The sequence below is a fragment of the Cervus elaphus genome, chromosome 31, assembly GCF_910594005.1.
Source record: "Cervus elaphus chromosome 31, mCerEla1.1, whole genome shotgun sequence".
Taxonomy (NCBI): Eukaryota; Metazoa; Chordata; class Mammalia; order Artiodactyla; family Cervidae; genus Cervus; species Cervus elaphus.
Genome location: NC_057845.1, coordinates 41551413 through 41571985, shown reverse-complemented (window position 1 = coordinate 41571985; position 20573 = coordinate 41551413). Strand labels below are relative to the sequence as shown.

The window sequence follows — 20573 nt, the reverse complement described above, 5'->3', positions numbered from 1 at the left end:
CAGAATTCCTAGGGTTTGCCTCTCTTCATTCAAATACCAACCCGCCTCCACTTTGAAGTTAAATGTGATTGACTTGTAAGTGTCAAAGACATCATAAACAAGTCTCCTTCAGAGGAACTTCTCTGTTTTAATATTTAATGCATTTTAAAACCACATGGAAGAACATACAGGCATAGAAAATACTTGGGGTTTTTTGCTTTATTTTAGTATTCTATAAAGAGGATTCAAATTTTTACATGTTTTGAATAAGAACATGAATCTATTTTATGGGACTTATTAGTTACTAATGTCTTAAGTCACTAAAATATTAGAACAATTATACATCCAAAAAAAACTGAACACTATCACATAGCAACATCTAAACTATATAATATTGTTAATATTTAAATGAAAAGAGTACCGATAATACTATGAGATAAAACCATCTCCCTTTAACATTTTTGCCAGGGAATCTATAACTTTCTTATTTCTCAGGCTGTAAATAATTGGATTTAAGAAAGGAATTATGACAGTGTAAAATAAAGAGTCCATCATATCTTGATCATCTGCTTGTGTGGATCCAGGTCGCACATACATGAAGAGAAGAGGCCCATAGTATAAAGAGACAGACAGGAGGTGGGCCCCACAGGTGGAGAAGGCCTTCCTTATGCCTTGCAAAGATTTCCTTTTTAATATTGTAAAGAGAACAAGTGTGTATGAGACAAGAACTATCAGAATGGTGAACACCTGTATTGAGCCAGAGAAAATAAATATCATCAGAACATTAATAGAAGGGTCAGTACAAGAAATTTTAATCAGTGGCATGATATCACAGTAAAAATGAAGTATTATGTTAGAGTTACAGAAGGTTAATCTGAATAAAAAACCTGTATGAATTAAGGCATGAAGAAGGCCACCTACAAATGATGAGACTAGCAGCTGCGTGCATAGTCTATTGGTCATAATCACTGGATAAAGTAGTGGTTTGCAAATGGCTACATAGCGATCATATGCCATTGTTGCCAGCAGAAAACATTCTGTGGTTACACTGATTGCAAAGGAAAAGAATTGTATCTTGCATTCAGAGAGAGAGATCATCTTACTCTTGCCTAGGAAGTTGATTAACATCTTGGGGGTCACTGTGGATGATAACCAAGTATCCACAAAGGCCAAGTTCCCAAGAAAAAAGTACATCGTGATATGAAGTTGAGGGTCATTGTAGATGAGTGCAATCAGACCAGTGTTTCCCATGATGGTGATGAGATATATCATAAAGAACAGCAGAAACAGGGGAATTTGCCACTCTGGTTGATGTGTAAGTCCTGTAAGAATGAACTCTCTCAGCTCTGTTGCATTTTTGGTTTCCATATCCTTAATAGATGGCATCTGAAATGCAATGTGGTAAATGGAAAAAGAAGATCATTTATTTTTAAAAGTGAATCCGCTGAGGGCAATTGAAATAAAAGCATATACTAACCTGAATATTTTTTATTTACTCTTACTATGATACATGAAAATTAGTAGTAGAAAAGTTATATTAGAATAATGCAATTACATCACGTAAAATTTTTTTCAGAAGTGAGCAGATTTAGAACACAGAAAAGCATTATGTCATTTAAAACTTTGCACAGAAACGAGAAGATTTAGAAGAGAAGAAAGACATTCTGAAGATGAGCAAACTTATTGAATACTAAATAACCTCGGATATACAGATGACACCACCCTAATGGCAGAAAGCAAAGAGAAACTAAAGAACCTCTTGATGAAAGGGAAAGAGCAAAGTGAAAAAGTTGGCTTAAAACTCAACATTCAGAAAACTAAGATCATGGCATCTGGTCCCATCACTTCATGGCAAATAGATGGGGAAACAATGGAAACAGTGACAGACCTTATCTTTTGGGGCTCCAAAATCACTGCAGATGGTGACTTCAACCATGAAATTAAAAGACACTTGCTCCTTGGAAGAAAAGCTACGACCAACCTAGACAGCATATTAAAAAGCAGAGACATTACTTTGTCAACAAAGGTCCATCTTGTCAAAGCTATGGTTTTTCCAGTAGTCAAGTATGGATGTGAGAGTTGGAATATAAAGAAAGCTGAGCACTGAAGAATTGAAGCTTTTGAACTGTGGTGTTGAAGGAGACTCTTGAGAGTCTTTTGGACTTCAAGGAGATCAAACCAGTCAATCCTAAATGAAATCAGTCCTGAATATTCATTGGAAGGACTGACATTGAAGCTGAAGCTTCAATACTTTGGCCACCTGATGCAAAGAACTGGCTCATTGGAAAAGACCCTGATGCTGGGAAAGGTTGAAGGCAGAAGGAGAAGGGGACAACAGAGGATGAGATAGTCAGATGGCATCACCAACTCAATGGACATGAGTTTGAACAAGCTCTGGGAGTTGGTGATGGACAGGGAAGCCTGGCGTGCTGCAGTCCATGGGGTCGCAAAGAGTCGGACACGACTAAGCGACTGAATTGACTGAAAGAGTAAGGTCAAGAAATTCTTTGTGTAGAGCATGGATTCATTGTGTAGAACAAAGTAGCAATGTTAGAAGGGACCAGTGTATAAAATGAATGAAATGTCATGTGAAGATCTTCAACTTCCTTCTGCAAGCATTCGGCAAGAATCTTAAACTTATTAGACAAAGAGGGAGAACATCACTTATTTTTTGAATTTAAATATTTGGCTATAGAAAATAGGGTGCAGGGAGAAGAAACTTGCGTCATAAACAATAATTAGGAAGCTGTAGCTATTGTCCAATGATTCCTAAACCAGATTACATATCAGAATTGTCTGGGGGAGTTTTGTGCAAAATATTGATTCTGAAGTATAACTGAAGAAATTGATTCAGTAGATCATGAATGGGCTCTGATAAAAGGAATTTTATAAATATTCACCAGGTGACCTAAATGTATGTGAAATTCTTAGTTCATGTGATATAATGTTAGTAATGATGAGGAAGACAAAGAGATCAAAATAAAATGAGAATGAAGATCACTTGTACTGCTGAACTCAAGTTTGTGTCCCCGATGCATAGAAAGACCAAACAAACCAAAAAGTTTATTTGGGAGTTTTGAACAGAGAAAGGTTTAGTACAGGGCCAGGCAAGGGGAATATGTGGCTTACGTTCTAAAATCCTAACTCATCCTTGGTTTTTGAGGAAGAGTTTTTAAAGGCAAAACTTGGGATGAGGGGGCTGCAGAATGTATGACTCTCTTCTGATTGGTTTGTGATGGGGTAACAGGGTGTGTTCCAGGAATCTTGTGCTCAGCCTGAAGTTACCATCCTCCACCTGGATAGAGGCCTTAAAGAAGAACTTAAAGTTATGTTGTTATGTATATTCCTTGAGGGAGAACAAGGACCCTGCTTCATCTCTGCAATATTGTTTGCTGACTGTTCCTCTTTGCTTCTGTATTCCCCCCCTTTTCCTAATTAGGAACTGTTTGAATCTGACCTTAGGAACTCAGGGAAGGTCTAAGAGCTAAAGCTTTTTTCCTACAAAGAAATGGGAAATACTGAAAATCTTTTGTACTCATGAGGGCCCTACAGGGTCCTGCTCAGTGTCACTGGAACTTGGTGACATGTAAGATATGAAGGAGTGATTAGTAAAGGAGAGAGAGTAACTAAGTGACTGGGCAGATGGACATCAAAAATTGACATAGAAGACTCAGATGCAGTAGCTAGGTTTTGCAAGAACATCCTCTGGATAGTCAAGTTAGATAAACTTCACAGTATGATTATACAAAAGATTGATAGAAATAATGACTTGGGAGTCATTGAGGTGGCTGAAATACATAGTATGTATGACCTTTCCATTGGCCAGTGTGAGTAAGGTAAAAAGAGAGAAGGCATGAAAATAAACTTGAGGAAGTTATATTAGAGAGAAATGGATGTATATAATTTATTAGATGGAAAAATCTGATCCTCTTTTTTTACCACATGAGTTTTGGGGGCAAACAAAAACTGTCATCCACTCTAGAAGCCAAAATTCTAGAAAGTGACTTTGTCCTTCCCCTTGAACCTAGGATGGGGCAGGGAGGGGTGGGAGGGGGGGTGTTTAGTGAGGCATTTGATTTAGGGTTAGACACTCAAACTCTTCCCTTGTGGCTCAGCTGGTAAAGAATCTGCCTGCAATGTGGCAGACCTGGGTTTGATCCCTGGGTTGGGAAGATCCCCTGGAGAAAGGAAAGGCTACCCTTCTCCAGTATTCTGGCCTAGAGAATTTCATGGACTGTATAATCCACAGCGTCGCAAAGAGTCAGACATGACTCAGCAACTTTCACTTTCACTCAAACTCAGGGCTCCCTGGTAGCTCAGCTGGTAAGGAATCTGCCTGCAATGCAGGAGACCTGGGTTCAGTCCCTGAGTTGGGAAGACCCCCTGGAGGAAGGCTTGGCAACCCACTCCAGTATTCTTGCCTGGAGAAATCCCCATGAACAGAGGAGCTTGGCGGGCTGCAGTTCATGGGGTTGCAAAGAGTGGGACACGGCTGAGCAACTAAGCAAAGCACCCAAACTCACCACACTGCATTTAGAACATATATAAAGACAAAAATTATATGTGCACGAAAGGGATTTTGTTTGCCAACTTAACCAAGGAAAAAGTGTTGTAACCCCAGAAAATGAATCCTATGTCCACAACAATGGCATTGTCAGTGTGCGTTGCGGCATTTAAGTTCAGCTACAATGATAACCGGTCTTACTGAACCAGAACTGAAACATGATTTGGGTGTCAGCTGTCTGATTTCTTTCTTTGTGTGCCTTCCCATTTATCCAGTGGATTTCTTCAACTCACCCTAACGTTTCTTCATTGGAGCCAATTTCCGTTCAAATAACTTAATTCTTCTTGCAACCAAGAGCTCTGAGTCACCCAAAAGGAGAAAAAGACAAAAAAAAAAAAAAAAAAAAAAAAATGCTCCTGAGCAGAGTGAATAGAAGAAACAGGAGGGAATTGGAAAGATGTGTTGGGAACTCAAACAGAAGAAAATACTCAAGAAGAACGAAGTCAAATACAGTCCTTAAAGCCAAATGAATATTTTGATAGGACAGAGTGAAAAGAAATCTTTGCATGTGGGAATTAAGCGACTTTTAGTGGCTTTAGTGAGAGCAGTTTTCATATCGTAACAGAGTTGAGTTAGAGAACAATCAGAAGTGGCCTAGCAGTGAGGAGAATGAAAGAAGGGATCTAACATGTTGGGAACAGTTGACATTTCTTTACCACCGGGAGACAGATGCGGATTTTTTTTCCTGTAGAACAATATCATGTAGTTTTTCAAAAGAGAAAGAGGAGGGTATGGAGATAAGAATGGGTAGAGAAGTGAAGTGGAAACTTTGAGTGAAAAGAAAACAAAAAGGAACAAAAAAACAGAAAGAGACTAAGGACCATGGATAAGCATAGGAAAGATCAGGAAATGGAGAGAGAGAGAAGTATTAGAAAGGCTGAAGATTAAATAAACGTCTCAGAGTTTGGGGGCTTAGTGGTGGCAAATATTTGTCTTAACTCTGGTTTCATCCAAAGTTGGCAGCACTGGGAAACCTTTCTTTTACTTTTCTTCAAAATTCCAAGTTTATTTTCATGTGCAATTTATATATGAAATAGTATTGCATTTTCAATTCATTTTAAAATTGTTCATAAATATACTAGCATTGCCTCAAAGTTCTTTTTATATTTAAAAGATGCTTTATCATTGTTATTACTGTAATCAGAGCTGAATTTATCTAGAAATTCAGCTTTTCTTTATAGCATTTGCTTCTCCGCAACTTTTAGTAGCAGAATCAAATTGAGCTAAAAACTAAAACTGAATAAAGGCAATGTACCTGTAATTGCAGTTCTTCCATGCAATCTCAAATTAATAAATAATCAAAAATTCTTAATTCAGTGTGTGGGTACTTAAGGCCTACCTTTTACTAAAGGTCAAAAGAGACTAGAGGGGTATTTTTACCGTTTCAGAAGATACATAAATAGATAGATAGATGATATATTTACATATTCAGTGAAATAACCTAAGAAATACATGGAAAAGTAGTGAATATAGGTTAACTAAGTAGAATAAATATTTTGAATACAGTTGTCAGGAAGATCTTGCATGGGAAACATTGTGGCCTAAATATTTCAACCCACTTTTAATTTATTTAATGTTCCAGTTTACCAAAGCTTATCTTATGGAATAATTATATAATAGTTGTATTAACCAAATAATTAAATATCACTAAGGATTACAATGTGGCCTTAGCGCTATCTTGCTTGACCATATTTACTCACAATAATAAAATATACAGATTATTCACTATTTGCTTTCCATTTTCACCTGGCTATTTTGATATCTTGTAAACCAAATCAAAATTATTATAAATTTTATAGTATTTTAAACTTTCAGTTCAGTTCAGTTGCTCAGTCGTGTCTGACTCTTTGTTTTCAGTAAAAACATAATGTTATTATAGAAATCATTCTCTCTTACCAGTATCTACTAAGAAGTTTTCAAGATCCTTTTAGGGTTCAGCTTTCTGAAGTAGAAAATAATACAAGAGCACTGCAATGACAATAACACAGGCAATAGTTCTTTGTACATTGTTTCATTTTGAAGGCTTCATTTTCCAAGTTCAGGAAACTGTTGTTTATATGAATTTGTCTTTAACACAGAGTAAATAAGTTGTACAGTTGTGTGCTTTTGTCAGAAGAGGAAAGAGCGTAGAACTCAAATTCCCCTGATGATGCCCAAAGATTCCCTTTAGGACAATGCTAAGCTGGTCTGCTGGGCATTTTGAACTTGGACATGTATGAGAAATCCAGGTTGTCTCATTGGGCATTACAGACTGAAATCATAAACATCAAGTCATTGTAGACAGTTCCCAGGTTTCTCAATTGAAATTGCACTTCATACCACTTCTTTCCACCACAGGCACTTTTGAAATGTTTATGCAAACTCCAGTTTATCTATAAATTTGATATACTAAGTTCTTTGATGAGTACAATATTGTCTGAGCTCATCACTCATGATTTCAGTGAGGCCAAAGTTACAGATTCTCTTTAGAAGTCAACTCCTAAATCTTTCCTTCTTGGGCAAACCGTGGCTCACATTCCACAACTACACCTGACTTCCTACTTTAAGCTGAAAACTAGTGAGAAATCTTACTAGGCAAAATTCGCAGGAGGAGAAAAAGAAAAAGAAAACCGAAGACCACTGTGGGAAGTGGCCTAAGTTAGTGCTTCTCAAACATTAATCCCTATGAATATTCCAGAGGTTTTTTTAAAATGCAAGTTCTGTTTAAGTAGTGATGACTGTGTATCTACATTTCTAATATGGTGTTGTCTCCAGACATTTGCCTTCTTCAGTTTCATCATCTGAAGGCCTACCTTATCAAAGAACTAGATCATTAGAGAAATAAACCAAAAAATTTTGCAAATGTAGCAGAAATATAAAGAGAAGCAAAGAGGAGTCAGAGTGGACAAGGGAGGCCAGCATTGGTGGGGTCACATCAGACCTCACGGTAGGTGAGATTTTGTTCTATCAGTTCAGTTCAGTCGCTCAGTTGTATCTGACTCTTTGTGACCCCATGAATTGCTGCACGCCAGGCCTCCCTGTCCATCACCAACTCCCGGAGCTTACTCAAACTCACGCCCATCGAGTCGGTGATGCCATCCAGCCATCTCATCCTCTGTCGTCCCCTTCTCCTCCTGCCCCCAATCCCTCCCAGCATCAGGGTCTTTTCCAATAAGTCAACTCTTCGCATGAGGTGGCCAAAGTACTGGAGTTTCAGCTTCAGCATCAGTCCTTCCAATGAACACCCAGGACTGATCTCTTCTAGGATGGACTGGTTGGATGTCCTTGCAGTCTAAGAGACTCTCAAGAATCTTCTCCAACACCACAGTTCAAAAGCATCAATTTTTCAGTGCTCAGCTTTCTTCACAGTCCAACTCTCACATCCATACATGACCACTGGAAAAACCATAGCCTTGACTAGATGGACCTTTGTTGGCAAAGTAATGTCTCTGCTCTTTAATATGCTGTCTAGGTTGGTCATAACTTTCCTTCCAAGGGGCAAGCATCTTTTAAGTTCGTGGCTGCAATCACCATCTGCAGTGATTTTGGAGCCCAAAATAATAAAGTCTGACACTGTTTCCACTGTCTCCCCATCTATTTCCCATGAAGTGACGGGACCAGATGCCATGATCTTAGTTTTCTGAATGTTGAGCTTTAAGCCAGCTTTTTCACTCTCCTCTTTCATTTTCATCAAGAGGCTTTTTAGTTCCTCTTCACTTTCTGCCATAAGGGTGGTGTCATCTGCATATCTGAGGTTATTGATATTTCTCCCGGCAATCTTGATTCCAGCTTGTGCTTCCTCCAGCCCAGCATTTCTCATGATGTACTCTGCATATAAGTTAAATAAGCAGGGTGACAATATACAGCCTTGACGTACTCCTATTCCTATTGGGAACCAGTCTGTTGTTCCATGTCCAGTTCTAACCTGCATACAGGTTTCTCAAGAGGCAGGTCAGGTGGTCTGGTATTCCCATCTCTTTCAGAATTTTCCACAGTTTATTGTAATCCACACAGTCGAAGGCTTTGGTGTAGTCAATAAAGCAGAAATAGATGTTTTTCTGGAACTCTCTTGCTTTTTCCATGATCTAGCAGATATTGCCAATTTGATCTATATCCCAACTTAAATGAAAACTGTTGAGGGATTTTGCACATGGTGGTCGCATATTCAGATTTGCCTTTAAGTATAAACAAAGTTGCCATTGAGCATTCACTGAAGAAAATAATGGCATTATTTACATCAAAATATTATAATATGACAATTGTGATATTGTGTTTTTATATCTGAAGTGTACAATGAATGTTTAACCTCCACTTGGGATTTGATTGGAAGTTAGAGGGAAAGCAAAGGACATATTTTGGGTCATTTTTCAATTCTTCTGTGTACTTAGAATTCTGCTAGTGAAAGATAAAAAGGAGGTGAAAAAGAAAACATAGATAACGAGAAGTCACTGTGGAAACTCAGCAGACAGATGAAGTAAGTAGTATAATGTGCATCAACACATATAATATGTAGCTTGTCTTAAACATACTGCCCACCTCAATATTGTGTAACTATCTTCTCAGTCTTTTTTTTTTTAACCTATCAGGTTGTTGTTTTTTTTGTTTTTTTTTAAATCTAACAGGTGTCTACATTGTTGCTTCCAGTATAAGAAGTCTTTCCAATGTTATCATTTCAGTAGGTGGGTCATGATATCTCACTATGGTCTTAATTTGCATTTCTCCCAATGACAAATTACATTGAGAATGTTTATTCTGTCTTATGAAACAAATCCAAAAATATATTGTTATGATTTATGTCAAATAAAATTCTAGTATGTTTTCTTATAAGGATTTGTGCATGCTAAGTCACTTCAGTCGTGTCTGACTCTTTGCAACCCTATAGACCAGGGCCCACCAGCCTCTTCTGTCCATGGGATTCTCCAGGCAAGAATTTTGGAGTGGGTTCCCATTCCCTACTCCAGGGTATCTTCTCAACCCAGGGATCAAACCTACATCTCTAATGTCTGCTGCATTAGCAGGTGAATTCTTTACCACTAGTCCTACCTGGGAAGCCACTTTAAGGATTTATGGTCTTGCATTTTGGTCTTTAAGCCATTTTGAGTTTATTTTTGTGTATGATGTGAGAAAGTGTTCTAACTTCATCCTTTTATATGTAGCATCCAGTTTTCCCAGCAGCACTTATTTTTTTATTTTTAATTGCTGGATAATTGCAATGTTGTGTTGGCTTCTGCCGTACAACAACATGAATCGATCACAGGTATACACTTGTCTCACCCTCTTGAACCTCCCGCCCCTCTAGGTCATCACAGAGCACCAGGCTGAGCTCCCCGTGTTATACGGCACTTCCCACTAGCTATCTGTTTTGCAGATGATAATCTGTATGTTTCAATGCTGCCCTCTCAGTCTGCCCCACCCTGTCTTTTCCCTGCTGTGCCCCCAAGTCCACTCTCCATGTCTGCATCTCTATTCCTGCCGTACAAATAGGTTCATCGGTACCATTTTTCTAGATTCCATTATTCTGTGTTAATACAGGATATTTGTTTTTCTCTTCTTAACTTACTTCCCCCTGTATAACAGGCTTTAGGTTCATCCACCTCAGTTCAGCTGACTCACATTCATTCCTGTTTATGGCCAGCAGCACTTACTGAAGTGCTGAATTTTCTCATTGAATGTCGTTCCTCTTTTATTGTAGATTAATTAATGATAAGTTTATGGGTTTTTATGTCTGGGCTCTCCTCTGTGTTTCATTAATCTGTACATCCATTTTTGTCCCAGTGCCATATTGTCTTGATGACTTTAATTTGTAGTATATTCTCAAATCAGGGAGTATATACCTCCAGCTCTATTATTTCTTCTCAGGATTGTTTTGGCTCTTTGAATTATTTTGTTTTTCAGTACAAATTTTAGTACTATTTGTTCTATCATGAAAAATGTCATGATTCTTTGACAGGGATTGAACTGAATCTGTAGATTATCCTGGGAAGTATGTCATTATAACAAGATTGATTCTTCCAGAGAACAGAGTGTATCTTTTCATCTATTTGTGTATGCCTTCATGTCTATTATCAGTGTCTTATAGTTTTCTTAGTTCTTCTACGTCCTTAGGTAGGTTTATTGCTAGGTATTTTATTTTTTAATCTAATTATAAATGAGATGCCTCCTTAATATCTGTTTCTGATAGTTCATTGTTAATGCATAGAAATGCATCAGATTTCTGTATATTAATTTTGTATCTTGCAACTTTATTGATGTTGAATTTTTTCAAAAGGTTTTTCTGCATGTATTGAAATGATCATATGATTTTTATTCTTCAATTTTTTGCTGTGGTGTATCACATTGATTGACTTTCAGAACCATCTTTGCATAACTTGGTATAAAACCCACTTAATCATGTGCAATCTTTTTAATATATTGTTGAAACTGGTTTGCTAATATTCATTTGGAGGTTTTTGCCTTGGTGTTCATCATAGATATTGGCCTATAATTTTTTGTGAGATATGTATTTCTAGCTTTTATATCAGGGTAATCCTGGCAATGTAAAATGAGTTTGGAAGCTTTCATCCCTCTGTAATTTTTAGAATACTTTGAGAAGGATGGGTGTTAACTTTTCTCTAAATGTTTGATAGAATTCACCTGTGAAGCTATCTTGTATTGGACTTTTGCTTGTTGGGAATTTTTGTTATGTTCGTTGTTGTTGTTACTTTACTGATTCAATTTCTCTGCTGGTAATTGGTCTGTTCATATTTTCTATTTCTTTCTGGTTCTGTCTTGGGAGATTGTATATATCTTGGTATTTATCCTTTTCTTCTAGGTTGTCCATTTTATTGACATAGAGTTTGTTCATAGTAATCTCTTATGATCCTTTGTAATTCTGTAGTGCTGGTTGTCATTTATTCTTTTCCATTTCTTATTTTTTGATCCGGATCCTCTTTCTTTTGATGAGTCTGGCTAAAGGTTTAACAGTTTTGTTTATCTTTCAAAGAAGCAGTTCTTAGTTTCATTACTCTTTTATATTTTTTTCTTTTAATCTCTTTCATTTATTTCTGCTTTGACCTGTAGGTTTTATTTCCTTTTACTTAGGAATTAGATTTTTCTTATTTCTGAGGTAGACTTGTTTTGCTGTAAACTTTCGTCTAATAACTGCCTTTGCAGGATCATTGTGTTTTCATTTTCTTCCCCCTCTAAAAAAATTTCTTCTTTGATTTCTTCATTGACCCATTGAATTTTTAGTAGTGTGTTATTTAGCTTCCATATGTTTGTGTTTTCTGGAGGGATTTTTTTTTTTCTCATTATTGATTTCTAGTCTCAAAGCAGTGTGGTCAGAATGCTTGATCTGATTTTAATTTTCTTAAATTTCTTAAGGCTTGTTTTTGGGTGCTGCCATTCATAATGTATCCTGGAGAGTGTTCCACGTGCATTTGAAACAATGTGTTTTTGCTGTTATGGGGCGGAATGTCCTGTATACATATCGATTAAGCCCATTTGATCTAAAGAATCCTTGAAGATCAGTTTCCTTACTGATTTTCTGTGTGGATGATCCGTCCACTGATGTAAGAAGAGTGTTAATGTCCCCTACTATGATTGTGTTATTGTCAACATCTTCGTTTATGTTCATCAATATTTGCTTTCTGTACTGTGTTTCTATGTGGAGTACCTACATATTTACAATGGTTATATCTTCTTGGATGATCCCTTGATCATTATATAGTGTATTTCTATGTCTCCTGTTTCTGTCTTTGTTCTAAAGTCTATTTCATTTGATATAAGTATTGCTACTTTGTGGCTCAGCTGGTAAAAAATCTGCCTGCAGTGCGAGAGAAATGGGTTTGACCCCTGGGTTGGGAAGATCCCCTGGAGAAGGGAAAGGCTACCCACTCCAGTATTCTGGCCTAGAGAATTCCATGGACTGTATAGTCCATGGGGTCACAAAGAGGCAGACACAACTGAGCAACTTTCACTTTCACTTCACCCTAGCTTTATTTTGATTTCCATTTATATGGAATAACTTTCATCCCTCCATTTTTAGTCTCTGTGTGTCTTTAGATCTGAAGTGAGTATCTGTGGGATAAATATGGGTATTGTTTTTGTATCCCTTCAGCCTTTCTGTATGTTTTGATTAAAGCATTTAATCTTTTTTTACATTTAAAATAATTATTGATAGCATGTACATATTGCCATTTTATTAGTTGTTTTGAGGTTGTTTTGTACTTCTTTTTTATGCTTTCTTCTCTGATTCCTTCCCTTCTGACTTGATAACCTTATGGCTTGTATTTCTTCCTACTTTTTATGTGTTGTATCTATTATGATTTTTGGTTTGTGGTTGCCATTAGGTTTATACATAGCAGTCTATATTGGGATATCAGTTCAGTTGCTCAGTTGTGTCCAACTCTGCAACCCCATGGGCTGCAGCACATTGGGCTTCCCCATCCATCACCTACTCCCAGAGGTTGCTCAAACTCACGTCCATCGAGTGGGTGATGCCATCCAACCATCTCATCCTCTGTCATCCCATTCTCCTCCTGGCTTCAGTCTTTCCCAGAATCAGGGTCTTTTCTAATGAGTCAGTTCTTTGCATCAGGTGACCAAAGTCTCAGAGCTTCCAATGAATATTCAGGATTGATTTTCTTTAGGATAATTGGTTTGATCTCCTTGCAGTCCAAGGAACTCTCAAGAGTCTTCTCCAACACCACAGTTCAGAAGCATCAATTTTTTGGTACTCAGCTTTCTTTATGGTCCAGCTCTTACGAATCTACATGACTCCTGGAAAAACCATAGCTTTGACTATACAGACCTTTGTTGGCAGAGTAATGTCTCCTCTGTTTAATATGCTGTCTAGTTTTGCCATAGCTTTTCTTCCAAGGAGCAAATGTCTTTTAATTTCATGGCTGCAATCACCTTCTGCAGTGATTTGGGAGCCCCCAAAAAAATAGTCTGTCACTGTTTCCATTGTTTCCCCATCTGTCTGCCATGAAGTGATGGGACAAATGCCATGATCTTTGTTTTTCTTTTTTAATGTTGAGTTTTAAGCCAGCTTTTTCACTCTTCTCTTTCACTTTCATCAAGAGGCTCCTTAGTTCCTCTTTGTTTTCTGTCATAGGGTGGTATCATCTGCATATCTGAGATTATTGGTATTTCTCCCAGCAATCTTGATTCCAGCTTGTGCTTCATCCAACCTGGCATTTCTCATGATGTACTCTGCATATAAATTAAATAAGCAGGGTGACAATGTACAGCCTTGACATACTCCTTTCCCAATTTGGAACCAGTCTGTTGTTCCATGTCCAGTTCTAACTGTTGCTTCCTGACCTGCATACAGATTTCTCAGGAGGCAGGTCAGATGGTCTGATAATCCCATCTCTTAGAATTTTCCACAGTTTGTTGTGGGTTGCCATTTTTTCTCCAAGGAATCTTCTCATCCTACAGATCATGTCTGTTTCTCTTGCATCTTCTGCATTGGCAGTTGGATTCTTTACCACTAGCTGTGTGTGGTAACTAAGCTGACAACAGGTGGACTTGTGGTCGTTCATATTTTGTGTCACGTTAACATGGTCTAGATTGCCCAGATACCCAGTTATCATTATTTTTGTGTGTGTCTGTGTGTTTCTAAAAGAGATTAGTATTGACTTAGTAGACTTAGTAAAGTGGATTACAGCACCGTTTGTATGTGAGTGTCACCTCATCCATTCTGGGCCTGTATGGAACAGAAAGGCAGAGGGAGGCTGACTGAATCTGATTCATGACAGAACGCGAATCTTATTTTGCCCTCCATGCTATTGGTTCTCAGGTTTTCATACATGGGCTGGAATGTATATCATCAGTTCTTCGATTTCAAACCTGATAACTGCCTCAGCTTTCCTGGATCTCTACCATGCAGATAACAGATCACAGGTCTTCTCAGACTCCATAATAAGGTGTCCCAAACCTAATAATATATATCTTTAGATATAGAAGTGTGTGTAGATATATGTTTACAAAGAGAGTTATATAGGTTGATTTCTATATTTGTCTTCATATATGTGTACTTCCCATTGGTACTATCCTGGATAATTCTGATTTATATAAAGACTATATATTTAGTGAACCTCTTTCTTTATACTGAAAAATAAGTGGAAATATCATGATGCAGTTGTTAACTGTAACCCTCAAATGAGGCTGACTTACGTCCCTTCTCATCATATTATTACAGCATAAGAAATAGCTTGTATATGAAATTTCTTTGAGTATTATGGTCCAAAAATCATATAATCCTGACAATTAATATTTTTCCAATGATAACCAATGTATCTCTCCTGGAAGTTGATCTGGTCTAAATTTGTGAGTACCTCCAGAAATATATAACAATAAGATTATTGTAAATATTTTAATCCAAACTTTTAACAAGAGCTTCTCCTGATATACCCCAGGAAATAATCCTCATGATAAAAAGAAAAAGATTTAATTAACTTTAGGTGTATGATACTTTTTATTGTCTTGAAAGAAACTCAGAGTGATAAACTGACATGCAGTGGTTATCCCAGGGCAAGTGATCCCCCTGAACTCATTACAAAATTGATATCAAATAAAGCACTCTTACTTCATTTCAAGTATTTTAAAGATGATGCTGTGAAAGTGCTGCGCTCAATATGTCAGCAAATTTGGAAAACTCAGCAGTGGCCACAGGAGCAGAAAAGGTCAGTTTTCATTCCAATCCCAAAGAAAGGGAGTGTCAAAGAATGTTCAAACTACTGCACAATTGCACTCATCTCACACGCTAGTAAAGTAATGTTCAAAATTCTCCAAGCCAGGCTTCAGCAATACGTGAACCGTGAACTTCTACATGTTCAAGCTGGTTTTAGAAAGGCAGAGGAACAAGAAATCAAATTGCCAACATCCTCTGGATCTTTGAAAAAGCAAGAGTTCCAGAAAACCATCTATTTCTGCTTTATTGCCAAAGCCTTTGACTGTGTGGATTACAATAAACTGTGGAAAATTATGAAAGAGATGGTAATACCAGACCATCTGACCTGCCTCTTGAGAAATCTGTATGCAGGTCATGAAGCAACAGATAGGACTGGACATGGAACAACAGACTGGTTCCAGATAGGAAAAGGAGTATGTCAAGGCTGTATATTGTCACCCTGCTTAATTAACTTATATGCAGAGTACATCATGAGAAATGCTGGGCTGGATGAAGCACAAGCTGGAATCAAGATTACCGGGAGAAATACCAATAATCTCAGATATGCAGATGACACCACCCTTATGGCAGAGAGTGAAGAGGAACTAAAAAGCCTCTTGATGAAAGTGAAAGAGCAGAGTGAAAAAGTTGGCTTAAAACTCAAAATTCAGAAAACTAAGATCATGGCATCCGGTCCCATCACTTCACGGCAAATAGATGGGGAAACAGTGGAAAGAGTGGCTGACAAGCTCCTGTTTACTATATGTCTGTCTGTTTCACATATGATAATGTAGGTTTCCATGTTACTGTCTCCATACATCTCACCCTCTGCTTTCTCCACCACCTCCATCCATAAGTCTGTTCTCTATGTCTGTGTCTCCACTGCTGCCCTGCAAATAATTCCATTAGTACCATCTTTCTAGATTCCATATATATGTGTTAGTACACAATATTTATCTTTATTTCTGACTTACTTCACTCTGTATAATAGGCTGTAGGTTCATCCACCTCATTAGAATGGACTCAGATGAGTTCCTTTTTATGGCTGAGTATTATTCCATTGTATATACGTATCACAGCTTCTTTATCCATTCAACTGTTGATGGACATCTAGGTTGCCTCCATGTTCTAGCTGTTGTAAATAGCACTGCAGTGAACACTGGGGTACATGTGCTTTTTTCAGTTTTGATTTCCTCAGGGTATGTGCCCAGGAGTGGGATTGTGGTGACCCCATTCCTGTAAATGTGTATTTTCCCCTTCTCCCTGCACACTCAGCAGAGGGGATGTTAAAATAAGTGGGTCACATGCACAGAGTTTCAATGTTCTGCCTCTTTAGGGACCTGCGGCTCTGCTAAGAGATCTGGGAGGCCTCGGAGGTGGTACTTCAGTAAATGCCATCAGTGGCCACCACTGTCCCACCCAGGCTCCACCTTGGGACCTGGTGATCTCTAAACCCATGATCAAACTTTTTCCCCAGTTGTGGCCACCCCAAATCTAATCTATTTTGCTTAACTGTCCTGCAAAAAGATTGTATCAATTTTAGAGGTATAACTGCTCTATTATACTCCCAACAAGTTGGCTGTCATATCCTTTTAAATGTTTTCCAAACTGATAGCTCTTCTTTCCCCTCATACAATAGAAGTAAAATAAGTAAAACCAAAAAAATTTTAATTTCACTTATTTAAATTTAAATAAGTGAAATATATTTCTTAAGCTTATTAGATTTGCAATTTTTCTGTTAAATGTCCATTGCCCCTTCCTTCCACTCAGATGTTTGCATGTCTTTTATGAATTGTAGTAGTTTCTTATATATGTGTTAACCAGTTTCTGTCTCTCATAAATGTCTTCAATTTTTTTGTATTTTATGTGGCTATTTTATTATTATGTAAAAGTTTTTAAATTTATATAGTCATTGTAAGGTTTTAAATTTATATAGTCATTGTAAGAGGAACAATGTAGGTAAACAAAGACTTTGCCCACTAGTTAAGGAGAGAAATTTAATTTAGTAAACAGTTCGAAAGCACTGTTAAATCAAAAAGTCAAACAGAACAGTAAGGCAGCTCAGATATTACTATTAGTGAGGAGTTTCTACAAGGGTGAGTGGTTAGTTAACATAATCTATGATTTCACACGCATGAGCAACTTTCCTCCAGTAGGTGGACTCAGTGATTAGATGCAGCTTGTGCTTGGAGACACTCCCTTTAGCAGTGGGGGAGGGGAGAAACATTATGGGGATTCCCCCCCCCCCCCCCCCCCCCCCCCCCCCCCCCGTCTTTAGTTACGCTGCTCCTCATTGTCCAAATGTAGATAGAAGACATTTGAAAGTGAAGAAGTCTGAATTTGACAATGGTCCTTAATTATAAAACAAAACACAGGAAAGGAAGTAGGAAAATGGATTGAGGGCAAAAGGAAAATGATCAAAGAATCACATGCATCTGTTAATCTGCTTATTATTTCTAGATTTGGTCTTTTGGTAATAAACCCTTTTCTTGACTTGTCAAAGTATGAGATTTTTACTGTGGAAAAGCATGAAAAACCTTGTCTAACTATTCAGAGGGTAATATATATGAAAGTTCTAGCTTAGTGCCTAGCAGTTGGTAGGTTCTCAGTAAATTATTTATGTCTTTCATAATTGTACATGTAAAGATCAATACATGTTTTTGTTTATAAATATAGAGTTGTTAATATTTTCTGTCTCAATTATGCTTGATCAACATCTCCAGGTTTTTCTTAATGCTATGCATGTATTAATACTCTTAATTGGAATCAGCCCAGGATAGAGGTATTTCTAATAATAAGCAAGTCAAACAATAATATGAGAGGAAGAAATCTTTATTTAATTAGTATATATAGTAATTAGAGTGTCATATATGATGGACTGCCAATCAAAACTAAACAGCATGAAAATATCAAATACATAAGGGTATCAATATAAGTAGCAATGTATTCAACTACAGACTGATAAATCAACAATAACTTAAAATACTCTATTTCAGAAAACTTGATAGAAAATTGACTAACAAAGGGAAAGTGTTGATTAGCAAATAAATATTTTATATGAATTCATATTCAAATATAATATCTTAAACTCAAAATTTATATTCAAATGGAAATATATAGCTTCCTTCTGTCACACAGTATTGCCTAAGAAGAAATTAATTTTTGAGAACTTGAGGTATGAAGAGTTTGTTAGATTATGGCTTCCAATTGCAGAAATTTGCCAGCAATATTAAATGAAGGCAACTGTTGTATGTAACTTCTAGTTCTAGGATTTGTTGAAAATTGTAACTATTATACTCTGAAACTAATAGTAACTGTTGGAACTAATCATACTGGAACACAGTTTTGACCTCAAGAGTAATTATTTAGTTTATCCCTGTTGAAAACTAATAGCTTATATTTTGGAGTACATTTTAGCAGAAAGTCTCTTTTCTGAACTTGTTTATTCGGCTCAGAAACTAATCATGTGTTAATAATTTAATATTTTATATTGAAAGTTGTCATTTCCCATTTTCTCAATATTCTTTGATTTTGAAAAAAGTTTTCTCAAATTGCAATCAGCAGTCCACATGGCATGGTAATTGTTTCAGAATGTTATGATACGTTCATAATTTTTTTCATAACGTTTATTACGTCCTTATTTCTTAAACTATAAATAAAAGGGTTTAATAAAGGAATCACTAGAGTATAAAAAATAGCAACAGGTAAATTTTCATCTTCTTCATTAACTGAATCTGGTCGAATGTACGTGAAGAGAAGAGAACCGTAGAAAATTGAGACAGAGAGGAAGTGGGATGCACAAGTAGATAAAGCTTTCTTTCTTCCTTCTTTAGATTTCATCTTGAAAATTGTGAAAATGATGTAAAGGTAAGAAATTATTACTATGGTAATAGTGAATATTTGAACTGATCCTCCAAAGATAAATATCATTAATTCATTGATATAAGGGTCCACACAGGAGAGTCTGTATAATGGAAGAACATCACAAAAAAAGTGATTGATTTGATGAGACCCACGGAAAGTTAACCTAAACAGAAACCCTACATGAATCATGGAATGCAGGTTTCCAGCCACATATACCCCCATGGTCATCTGAATGCAGAGTTTCTGTGGCATCATGATGTGGTACTGAAGTGGTTTGCAGATGGCCACATAACGATCATAGGCCATTGCTGCCAGGAGAAAGGAGTCTGCACTTTCAGCAAGACAGAGAAAATAAAATTGTGCCATGCATTCATAGAGAGAAATCATCTTGTCCTTAGAAAAGAAGTTCTCCAACATCTTGGGGGTAATGGCACTGGAGCAACAGGAATCCATCAGAGCGAGATTCCCCAGGAAGATGTACATTGGTGTGTGAAGACGATGCTCTGTAACTATCAATGCCACCAGGCCAAGATTCCCCACCATGGTGATCAGATAGATGGTGAGGAGCACCAGGAGCAGAAGAGTCCTCAGCTCCGGGTGATCTGTAAATCCTATGAGGATAAATTCAGTTGCCAAGGAGCAGTTATCCTCAGCCATCTCTACCTTGTTTGTTGAGATAAGAATTATGGAAATATAAGATTCTCATTTAGAGCGTGTATAGTTTTACCTTCAAATTTTTCTTTTTACAACAAGGAGAGGAGCTGCTTCTTCAGATTCTCCTACTGTCTCTGTGATACAGGCACACAGACTTCTAAGGGACATTTGTTCCCTTAACCTGTCAGCCTCTATGACCTCAAATCTAAAACTCAGGTTCATGAGACTGTTTTGATAATTCCAGGGAGGATGCTTACAGTGGGAAAGGTTTGTCTTTATGAAATTGTGCAAGTACAGTGTACAAATTTAGGGTATCCATATTTGGTTCAGTGTCCTCAAATAAGTTCAATGTCAGTATTTTAAAATTTTTAGAATAAATTTAAAGTCAATTTTTGCTTACATATATTTTTTTCATTGAGCAAAAGTTTTCATATAATCTCCCAGTAGAGTGCCTGTTTGAAAAAAAATACAGTAGACATCTTAAAATTTTGCCTTAGGAGTTGCATGAAGATTACTAAGATTAAAGAGAGGACTATTCCCTATTCAGTTTTAAAAATAGTGATCTTTGGTAGCTAAGGAATTAAATATCCATTGATTAGCATATCTTTTATTCCTTTTCCCAGTGTCATACCTATTTCCATAAATACTGACTCTGCCCATGATTATTCCTGGTGCTTTTGCCCATGTATCTAAATCACTTACTCTTTTCATATAAAGCATAATTTACATGTAAGGCTATTTAAGAAAGTTTTAACTAAATGCCCCAGACCACACTGATCTCCATTTTGTCTGCTCTCAAGCATGTCTTACATATGCAACACAATCTAGAATGCCTTATGTATAATCTACCTTTTTATATTTGAAAGCACAATTTCC

At 37.0% G+C, this 20573-nt stretch overlaps 2 protein-coding genes across 2 annotated transcripts; both read right to left on the bottom strand.

Annotated features, from left to right (window-relative positions):
- Positions 1-408: 408 nt before the first annotated feature.
- On the bottom strand, positions 409-1347 carry LOC122687484 (olfactory receptor 5H8-like). The gene has a single exon (XM_043893013.1). It carries the CDS (start codon positions 1345-1347, stop codon positions 409-411), a length of 939 nt encoding a protein of 312 aa, XP_043748948.1.
- A 17426-nt stretch (positions 1348-18773) lies between these two features.
- On the bottom strand, positions 18774-19700 carry LOC122687419 (olfactory receptor 5K3-like). The gene has a single exon (XM_043892913.1). The coding sequence runs from the start codon at positions 19698-19700 to the stop codon at positions 18774-18776; it is 927 nt and encodes a 308-aa protein (XP_043748848.1).
- Positions 19701-20573: the final 873 nt, after the last annotated feature.